Source organism: Melampsora larici-populina, assembly GCF_000204055.1.
Source record: "Melampsora larici-populina 98AG31 unplaced genomic scaffold MELLAscaffold_44, whole genome shotgun sequence".
In the NCBI taxonomy this organism is placed as follows: Eukaryota; Fungi; Basidiomycota; class Pucciniomycetes; order Pucciniales; family Melampsoraceae; genus Melampsora; species Melampsora laricis-populina.
This window is the reverse complement of record NW_006768808.1, coordinates 649,488-660,420: the sequence shown is the minus strand read 5'-3', so window position 1 is coordinate 660,420 and position 10,933 is coordinate 649,488. Positions and strand designations below refer to the sequence as shown.

At 44.2% G+C, this 10,933-nt stretch overlaps 2 protein-coding genes across 2 annotated transcripts; one reads left to right on the top strand and one right to left on the bottom strand.

The window, feature by feature from the left end:
• Positions 1-6,201: 6,201 nt before the first annotated feature.
• MELLADRAFT_91691 (uncharacterized protein) lies at positions 6,202-6,764 on the top strand (the record flags this gene model as incomplete). The annotated part of the gene is made up of 2 exons (XM_007414580.1): positions 6,202-6,365; positions 6,431-6,764. 2 exons carry the CDS (start codon positions 6,202-6,204, stop codon positions 6,762-6,764), a joined length of 498 nt encoding a protein of 165 aa, XP_007414642.1.
• A 1,059-nt stretch (positions 6,765-7,823) lies between these two features.
• On the bottom strand, positions 7,824-10,339 carry MELLADRAFT_44956 (uncharacterized protein; the record flags this gene model as incomplete). Its single annotated transcript, XM_007414558.1, has 8 exons — positions 7,824-7,974; positions 8,051-8,297; positions 8,408-9,137; positions 9,228-9,544; positions 9,616-9,745; positions 9,823-9,955; positions 10,024-10,083; positions 10,168-10,339. Coding segments are annotated over 7 exons (1,743 nt in total), but the record flags the coding sequence as incomplete, so codon positions are not given.
• Between the last annotated feature and the right edge of the window lie 594 nt (positions 10,340-10,933).

The window sequence follows — 10,933 nt, the reverse complement described above, 5'->3', positions numbered from 1 at the left end:
CGGTGAACATGGCCATTGTAATGTGATGCCGCGTTGAGGATGAATGAGTTTGAATTAACATGTTCAACCCCCCACAGGCCAATGGTTGATTCCCTCCGCTCAATTTTCTTGTGGTGGTTCTTGGCCAATTTACAATCAGAATTGTGGCAGTTATGTTGAACGTTCAGCAAGCACACAATGTCCTGGGAGCCATAATATCTCTTGGTCAATATGAACACCCAGTTGCACAGTGAAGAGCAGAACCTTACCTTGACATTAATGATCATAATTTGTTCTGTTACCTTAAGTTCCCGCATCCCATAAAATTGGTTGATTGGACCCTTCTGACATTTTTTGATAATAAGATGGGTGTGGGAATCAGACACCCCCTTGAGTTTCCAGATTGATTGCACTTGTCCAACCTCGCGGGAGTTCACCTGCCATACACAAACATAAGCCCTTTGCCTTACTTTGAGACTATCAAAGAAATACATATTGGACAAACCACCAGAAAGTCATTTTTTTCAGCCTTGTGTCGCCCAATCAACTTGATACTTTGATACTCTTTCAACTGTCCATGGTCTACACTGAGTGGGATGCAAGATGGTGCAACTGATTGTTTCTCACACAAGGCTTATGACATCAAGAAGCTTAGTTAAATGAAGGCATCCAGAGAATTGAAAGAAGGTTACTTACGGCCAATTGAATAGGTGGAGATACACCCCAAAGACGAGTCCAGACCCATTGCTTGAAATAACTCGGGTACTGAAGATAATAACGCTCGCAATTTTGGGCCACTATGGACACGCGATTTGAGATCATGGTCAAAAAAGGAAGAACCGGATACAAAAATCCTCAACATGACCTGGGTATAGGAAGTGTTTGCTATGTCTTGTCCTGGACTTTGATGGTTTGAATGTATCGATTTGTGGCGAGTGACACCGTTGAAAGATTCAAGTTTTTCAGTCGCAAATAAACAAGCCGGTCCAAACCTACGAATTGAATCTTGTAGGTGAACGAGCATGTGAAACTTGGGCTTGTTGACCCAGCGAGCGTTGAGGGCTACCAAATTTTTGAGAAATCTGGATATGGCAATGTCCAGTTCAGCTAGATAGGTTTCCATGTTCGGTATTTCAGTCTGAAAAATATAAGATCCTAGAAGACAAAGAGATGTCCACATTTCGCGTTTTTCCTCGCTAAGGTGTTCAAACAGGACAAAGGGGACAGTCTGTAACACAGTTCAAAACTCCTTCCCCACTAGACTCTGATAGTAAGTAATCATTGTGTTTGGTTGAACGGGCGGGATATTCAAACCACTAGTATTGAAAGCCCTCCAACGACCGGAAAGATTGTTGTAGTTCTTTGAGCCAGCCTTGATATTTCCTAGTTCTTTCATCGTGTCGCGGAAGAGATACTTTGTGGTACCCAAAAGTGCCACATGGAGCACCTCAACTGGAGTATCTTTGTGACCGTCAAATCCTACAAAACAATGCCTATGGATCAGCTTCTTTCAACTGAAAGCAAAGTATAATGAGAGAGACTCACCTTTGAGTCTCAACATGGGATTGAAGATATGTTCTCCATGTTGAGCATTGATGTCTTGACAGATTTTCTCCACTTCAGAAGGAGGCAGAGACTCATGGGCTACTTGCACATTTTTCTGGAAAACTTCATTCGTAGGATCTCGAACTCCAAAGTCACGGCCCATCTTTTCAACTCGAGTTTTAGTGTTGCGCTTTTGAGATGTGTTCCAAATTTCCTTGGTCCATCGTCTAGTCTGGTTCCAATCTCGGCCAGGTAATAGGCACTGCAGAGGTCATTCAGTTTTGCTATCTGGAAGAACAAAGATTGGTCTCATACCTTCTCTCAATCTTCATCCAGGCCAAGAAAGTCTCTGACAAAATTTTCTGATTGTTTGTCAGCCTGCTTTGCCACATGTAGATCACACATCCGACATGGCGTGAGGGTGTTGGCTGGGTTGAGTGTATTCGAAATCTCTGCGTGCATTGGAGAGTCCCCCAGGTGAAAAAGAGGCACCGCCATTACCAAAACTTCTGCACCCAAATGTTGGTCATATGCAAAGAAGCGGAGCGCCGGCGGTGTTGAGAGGAAGCAAGTGCATGTTAATTACCCAAGTAGACCTATTTCAACAACAAGAATGCCTCACTTTAAATCATCAACAACCTGATCAAATAGCTCTAGGGCTGTCGCACAATTTGAAGTTGCCAGGAAATGGATGTTGAACTCCTGGTTTGATAGATCAGATGGTAAGCCGGCCAGGGTAAAGTAGATACTCATGTGTTTGTTCCACTTTTTGGATATATTTCCTGAAGTGTTGTCAGAATAAAGAGCCAGAGGAACATGGCGGATCATTTTGCCTTGTGCCTTGGCTCGCCACGGGTTTTCAATTGGATTGCATGGTACTGTTGAATGTTCAGAGTCTGCAAGGACAATGATTCACATTAGCTCTTGAGTACATTTAATTAATAAATTAATATTATTTGAACTTACAATACATATGATTCCCACAAACAGTTTTAAGAAGAACTCCATTCTCCACCTCAATATGTCCAAATGATCGCCAAAAGTCTTTGCAAGGAATGGTGAATAGCGTGTCAGAGTCAAAAGCGCAATCTTGAGGAATGATGACTTTGAGTTGAGACCGGTGATGAGGATCGTGTTTGACTATGGCCGGTAGACACTTGGCCATAAGACAACCATCCTTTTGGAAGAAGAAAACAGGTACTACAAGCTGCTGAGTTCTCAGTTGGACTGGCTCGTAGATGTAGTAGTGGACATTGTTGGATGATATCATTTGAACACGTAGATCAGGAGGGTAATCTTCACGCCACTTTTCACACTGCGATAGCCGGTTGATCAGCCCATCAATGGTGAGCTTGGGCACATATACCAAATAGGGGCTGACCAAGGGGTTTGCCAACTCCTGTGAACGCAAACAATTTAGCTATGTCTAAGCTAGTCAGATTGAGTAATGAAAGCTGGCTCACATTACTTATGATGGTCTTGACATCCAAACCAAACAGTGGATTCCCACATGGACTAATCCTTTCCCGTATATCAAGACCCATTTTTTTCTTCAATCTTTTGACAAGTGCCCTCAAAGTGCCCCAATCTGGCAGAGTGACTCCCAGAATACGCAGAAGGGACCGTATTCGCTGGTATTGGACACGCGAGAGGAGGTTCCGGTTTGATCCAATCATGAGCAAAGCTACCACATGCTGTCACAATTGAAAACAATCAATGAGTGTCTAGTGATGCAATATACTCGAGCTACTTACCTCTTTCTTTTTGAAGGGGTACCATTCAGCTGACTCCTCAATTCTAATGCCTGAGAGCTCGTGGTCCAACAATTCCTCGTAGACAGCTTCATCTTCAGCGTTGTCAAGTCCTGTGTTCAGTGCATCAAAGGTATTGCGGAACTTATGAAAATCAATCTGGCTGTCTGAGTCATCTGAATCATATCCATCCTCGTCTGTTTGGCCGAAGGAGCGGAGGAATGAAAGTGGAGAAGGTGGGACCGATTGCAATTCGGAAAGATGGTCATTGTCTTCAAAGTAGTGGTTCAGGTTGATTGCAGGTGGTGTTGGTGATCTCTCTACAGGGGTCGGAAACTGCTGACGTAGGGCTTGGTCTTCTGCTTGTCTTGTAAGAAACTGCTCTGAGGCACGTATGTGCGCTGGTGAAGCCACATGAGCTTCATAGTATTTCATGGTTCGGCTTTGGATGCAGACATTACATCAATACCTTAAAGGACTCTTGCTTTGTTCAACAATAACTGAGTGGATGTGTGTGGAATTATGGGTCAAGTGTCAGTAGAAAGCCTTCATTGAAATGTGATTGAAATAAGACTTACACTGTGGTAGATCATTCATGATTTAGATTGAGCACGCTGCACAGTTGATAAGGTGGTTGTGGTGAAGTGTGGTTGGAATGATGTGAATTTGGGTTTGAAGTCAAATTTGGGATTGAAGTGAAATCGCCGTTGTCCGTGGTGGCCGTCTGCTGGCAGTCTCTTGGCCGCTTGCAGGCGAAATTCCGGCCGGATTAAGCCTGAAACATGATGCCTGCCTGCAGGCCGCCTGTGCATATCAGATTGCTCGCTGGGCTCAAGCTCGACTGCAGCCCGCATATAAATGGCCTGCGAGTCGGTCTTGAGGCCGAATTTTGACCTGACCGATCTCAGACGGCGTCAGGCCAATTTCTGACAAAAACCCCTTCCGTGGTGTAGTTGGTGTTTCGGGTTCCGGGCGTCGGGTCAAAAAAACCGGTTGCCAAATAGTATCGTCCTTAATAAAAACAAACTTGATAGGAATACCGCGTATATAGTCAATTGAATCAATCGATTTTCTTTGACAAGTTTATTGTAGGGGTCCTTCTATTTCCCTTCTATTTCTCTTAACAACTGCTTGTCTTCCAAGAACTTGAAGGTACTTCATCTCCTTCAGCTCATAGACATAGCATACCTTACGTGGCATTCATGGATTGAGACACTTTGCTGGATGTCCGGCTAGAAATCAAAGAATCACTAGATTCTTTTTTCAATGTCCAACTTATTTGAACAAGATGTTCAGATCCTTGATTCTTTTCTTGTAGCATTCTCTCAATCCCAAAATATAGAACATCAATACAATAATGTGCTGCTAAGATCAACTGGGTCCTCGAAGAGATAGAGAATTGCCACAGGTCTGGACATTGTCCAGGGTCGGCACCTGTTAACCGGGGCTTATTTCGGGTCAGGAAGGTCATTTTTGTTGTTTTTGACGACATGACTCAAGTGGCACTTTAGAGCCACCAAACTCCTCGGCCACCGTACACTTTAGAGCCACCGTACTCCTCGGCCACCGTAACCCTACGCATTGGCGGCGACCACTTCACGATTTTTTTTAAAGTGCATAAGGATTTATTGCATAAACACTATCTAAACAAGTTAAATTATGTAGAGACTTATACCTTGGAGAGACGGCTTACAGCAAGGCCGCCACAGATACGGTACCGGTATCGTATCGGCGATACCAGTACCGTAGCCGGCTGCACGATACCACATATTTGACTTTTGGGTATTGTATACGGCTCCGGATACGATACCCAGAACCGTATTGTCTCTAACGATACCATTCCAAGGTATGTGGGGTACCGTATTGCACAAAACAGAGCAATACGGTACGATACCGTATCGTCAAATTTGCTGACAATACGGTACGGCATCGTATTGAAGCCAAAATCCGGTGAATTAAAAGCCCAAATCGGCTTTGAATGATCCAAAGCAGGGAGATTTGGATTGGAAAGGGGATAGATGACTTACCAATCAGTCCGGATACTGCAACAACGGGGTATCCGGTATCGTATCGGAGGCCGAGTACGATACTAAATACCGTACTCTGATCGGCGATACCGCCAGAAATCATCTTGGGTATCGTAGCCGTAGCCCGGCTACGATACTCAGGGTACAATACCCAAGTGACCGGATACGGTGCCACACGATACCGATACTAGTATCGTATCTGTGGCGGCCTTGCTTACAGTCTAAGCAGGAATTTGGATGTCTTTGATTCTAGGATAGCTCTTTTTTTTTACCGGAATAAACTTCTTTTTTTTTCAAGCACCTTTATGTAAGCACGTCCCTAGTGGGTTCACGGTGGAAAAGGTTTACCTCTCCCCCTCTATGCAAACACGTCCCATATGGGTTCTCAGTGTTCGAGGTAGCCTCGTGGTGTAGCCCGGAGGTCAGGGGCACGGGGGCCGGTCCCGGGGCTCATGCTCAGCATGCCCGCGTCTTGCCTACTCATACCCAAAAAATTGGGTCAGCGGCAAATCACCCTTGGAAGTCAACACGACTCAGCCTTTACCATTGCTAGCGATCAAGACACTTCATTCGCAACGTTGATCAGATTCCTACAATGGGCCTACCTTCAAATAACCGTATCTTTATTACTCTCCCTCGATCTCTTCTACCTCAAAGGTTTCAATTCCAAGCTGCTCGATCGATATCAAAGTCTCAATGGTCTGCTTTCAGGGCGATGAGCGGTAGCAGTACTCATCAACGCAACCAGTCAGGTTAGGATTTCCGAGTCGTGCATGCACGAATGAGCTTTCTGTTCATTAAACATAGTTTAGGTAACTCGAAAGTAAACTTGCTATTCTTCGATAGAAAAATTAGTACTAGATTCAACAACTATCCCGAAGAATCCAATCGAACCTCACATGTCATGGTCACAATACCTTGCTTTACGAAAAAAACAACGACAATATGCTCTATTTGCTACGATCCCCTCTACCACAATTGGTCTATCTGTGGGAATCCTCCGCTTTGCTACGATTGAATCGCTCCCAACTGAGTTGATTATGGGGATAGAAGCAAACTACGTGTAGGTTAGTTCCAGATCCGATGTTGATTTGCATAACACATGGCTAATCCGAACATGTTCTCTAGATACGCCATTTCAACTTTAGGATGCGCAATCTTTGGCTACCTTATTGGACCTACGATCGGTCATAGTATCTTTCGCTTGGGCGTTTCGAAACCTCTCCAAGCAGCCATGCAGGAGCGAAATGCACAGTTCTATGCACACATCAAAGCAAATCGAGTCGATCCCGCTCAATCTAACCTCAACAACCCCCTACCTGATTGGCATGGCGAGCGTGTTGGGAGCCTGAGTGATTATAGGCGCTGGCTCAGAGATCAAGCCGCCTATAGAAGGAAAGCATCGCAGCATGGAATGTTATTACGCCAAGAAGATCTCAGTCAAGGCAAGGATTTGATCTGACAGCTCCCTGTGCTTTGCTGGCGGTGGCCTCGCTAGGCTATGTGTAAATCATTGAAAGGTTGCTGTAACTACATTTCCATCAACTTCACCTTTATATCCACCTCGTTGCGTAGTTTTCCTCGGTGATTGACACATCAAAATTGTTTCTTTGAAAAGACTTGCTCAATGTTCATTGCTCTTTCAAAGCACAATAAATGCCAGATCAATGTAATACATGAAGTATTAGCGAAAAGTGGCCTTTCAAATGCGGCTTGCAAAGTACCCTAGCCAAAATGAGGTCAACCTAACAAAGCGAAATGTGACCTTCTTGCTTGAGAAGTACAGCCTTTGTAACTATAATAACGGTTCTAGTTTCTGTCTTTTTTGGGGATAATCTATAATCTACGATAACAACAGATAACAATACGAACATACACAAGCTACAACAGGGAAGGAGTACCTCTTTTGACACCTAAGTTTTTTTAACAACCTTACAACAATGAGTTACAAATAAGACAACCAAAGTGCGAGAAAGGACTGATGCAAGTGAAATAGTCATTTGCGAGCAGCAGCAGCAGTCCTTCGAACTCCCTCATCTCTTACCTCCGAGCGCTCACCCACAGCTGAAGACTTGGCGCTATCGGCTATTGAAGCAGAGGTCGTAGTAAGCTCCGTCAGATTGACCATACTTTTGCTTCGGCTTGCACGACTTCCTCTCCGACTCCGTACTCCCGGTGTCCCATTACCACTGCCACCACCGCTTGTGAACCGAGTCAGCATACCCACCACACTGTCATAGTCTCCATCTTCTTCATTATCATCATCTCCAGCCTCACTCGAGTAACCACTCGCCATGGAACCCGGGGTTGTAATCTCTTCCTCTCCCTCTTCACCTGCCCACAAGCCTCGACCAGTACTTCTCCTCCTCCTTCGTAGCGAGTCATGCTGAGACCAACCAAAGAGTCTTTCATCCAACCAGCTTAGTGGATGATGAATTAAATCCGTAGCACTCCTTGAATGAGCTAATTGCTTGGTGCGACGTGGGCTACCGATCGGGTCTACTTCGGCCGAAGGTGAGTGGATTCTAAATTGATCAAAATTTTCCCATATCTTGGGCGCATATTCCTCAATCACCCCATGAAGCTCTTCCTGTAGTTCGGTTCTCATGCCCCTTACTCGTTCTATCTGTCGTCGATTTCCAGAGAGGGACAAGAGTAATGGACGAAGTGACCTAAGAAGAAGTACGACACTTTGACGTGAGTTTTCCGATTTTATTGAACAACCATGGCAGAGTAATTTAAACTGACTTGTAGACATCCATGCCCACCTCTCCAAATTTTAGCGCTGAATATCCGATTGAAGGTAAGGCGATCAACATTGCCAATGGCGTCCACATCAAATATCTCTTGGGTAATTCGTATTTCACGGCTAAAGACACCGCAATCGCAACATACATGAGGTAGAGTGGTGGAGCTAATCCAAGAGACACCAGTACCTTCCACGTTGCAAGCACGTCTCGACCTGCAATCTTGACAGTCGAGGCGGCGAGTGCTTCTGTAAACGCATCAAGAGAAGTTAGGTCAGATGGAATACAGGTTTACATTCAAATAATGAGGCGGCCAAGGAAAGAGACGCTTCGAGAAAAATGTTGACTATGTACCAACCTTTAGCCTTCTTGCGACTGATGATACTCGCACAGATGAACATTGGTGCATTGAGGACGACGCCCGGAAGCGCAAGTACACCCCAACCAGTCACCAAGCCGGCCCGAAAGCATAGAAGGATTAAACTCTTCCACCATCTACGATCTACTTTATCAACCTGGTGATCTTTGAGTCCGAGATAGCTAAGCGCCTTGTTATACTGGAGTGTTTTCTGTTTCAAAGCTTGAACGCGTGGTTCGTCTTGATATCTGAGGTATCCAGTGATGAAACGTTTGTTCAGTTCGACGACAGTACCCAGACTGACATGTCGATTTGGCGGACGATAGAGCCTTCGAGCAGCTTGAATGACTTGAAGTGTATCGTAATCAGGGGTCTGGATAGTAACACTCTTGAGGCCATCGTAGACTAAATCCATTACTTTGCCAATTGCAGCTTTCTTTTCTTCATTACCCGACTCAAAGTCTCTAACCAACTGTTGTGGAATCTCAATCGGACTTCCAAATTCCACCACTGCACGCGACCGGAAACGATGAGGATGGAAATAGGAAAGTCCAACAGGTACGATCCTAACTTTGATTTCCGGATTAGCTGACATTGCACCAAGGGCCATAATTGAAACGCCTGCTTTGAGTGGAAGGAGATCGGTACGATCATGAGATCCACCCTCAGGGAAAATCCCTAGACAGCCCCCATTTTTGAGTTTTTCGTACACTCGGCTGTACATTTTAGTCTAAGGAGCAAAACAAAACAGTGTTAGAGAGCCAATTCAAAGCAATGAAAGTATAGAGAGAGTTGATCGAAGCTGCTGTGCTAGCCTGACCTGATCGATATATGGTAAAACCTTGAATGTGAGACCAGCCTTATCAAGACCGGACGTGATTTTCATTCCTTCTTCTCTCAAAACATCACTCGCCTTACTCGTAAATGTCTTTTTAACTTTCAACTGTACATCACTGATCACCTCTACAACTTCTACTGTGGCGAATCCAAATTGCTTCGATAACATCAATTGCATACGAGGAGATAGTTCGCGGGTAAAAGACGTTTGACACCCATGGACGATGTTGAGGTCTTGGTCAAGGAGAAAGATTGACCCGGTACCATCCTTAGCATTATCGGCCGCGCGAGTGACAGAGACTAAGAGGGAGACATGCATATGAGAGTTCTAATGGAGAAGTGTATGGAAATTTAGGAAGACTTTGACTGACTGCTTTGCATAATTCGAGCCATCAAACCGATGAAGGGCCGCTTCATACTCTTCTCAGCGATCAGAAATGATACTCGCCTTGCATTTTCAGCGGCTCTGACTTCTGACATCAAGATGATGGGATCTAGAAACTAAGGAGTGAATGAGGCGTCAGTGAGGAAACGAGATAAGATTTTGGTACATGAACTGACAGAATGAAATGATTTACTTGATTATGATGAGGTGCGGCTACGAAGATGACCGGTCCTTTTTTAGGGATTTTATGAGATCCTCTTGGTCTGATCTCACGAAAGAAGAGATTGATGATCAACTTCAGGAGAACGATGGTGAAGTCGTACGCACTGCATAAAGAGACCCAATGATTGTCAATGAATGGAACAAGGTAAGAATTTGATGGAATAAGGCTTACAGGTTACTTGCGAGTAAATTCCGACTATGCAGCATGGTGGCTAGATGTCGAAGACACCAGCTGTGAGAATGATAAGAAGTGAGTGAAGTTGAAGTTGAAGATCGAATGAGGAGCTAGTGATAAGTGAATGAAGACACTACTGACCGAGCAAATTGACGAAGGTGAAATGGGATTAGTTTTGCGAGTTGATTTCGAAGTGGTAATATCTTTCTGAACGAACTTAGGAGTGAACTGAGGTCTTCAAGCGTATCCTGAACAGAGGGAATGATGATCGAAGGTGATTTAGTATTGATAGGTTTGATTTGATTTGATGTTGATGTTGAGGTTGAGGTTGATGTTGTTGTTGTTGATAGGTTTGTGAACGGTCTTGATTGAGAATCCGACATTTTCTTGATTGAGATTGGGAAGAACTGATCGAAACTAGTTTTGGGAGTCAATCAGTCTCTCACTCTCCACGCACCACTCCACTCTCTGTCTAGCACAATTAAGCTATTACATAATAAAACTTTATAAATCAATGAGCTCCTTTTCTGATGGGGAGATACTTACAACAATGCTCAAGTGGTGAACTACATAGTCAATGAACCTTGTCTTCTGACTTCAAATACCTTTTGGAGAAAATGGTCACTCATAAGTAAATCTATCAGTCTTTATGTAGTGGTAATCCTATCAAGGAAGTTACGAATATGTAAGTCTCAAGTAAACTTACCAGCGTGTCACTTCACCATTATGATATTTTTATAATTGGGGAAAGTTAAAAATGGATCAGAGATATGTATATATATTGCCCGATCAGTCATCCATCTATTCTCCAGAGACCCTGAACCATCACCGGTGTCATAAATCATACCAAGCAAACAATCGGGAAGCTCAAGAAAAAAAGCTTCTGACACCACAATCTTCATCACAA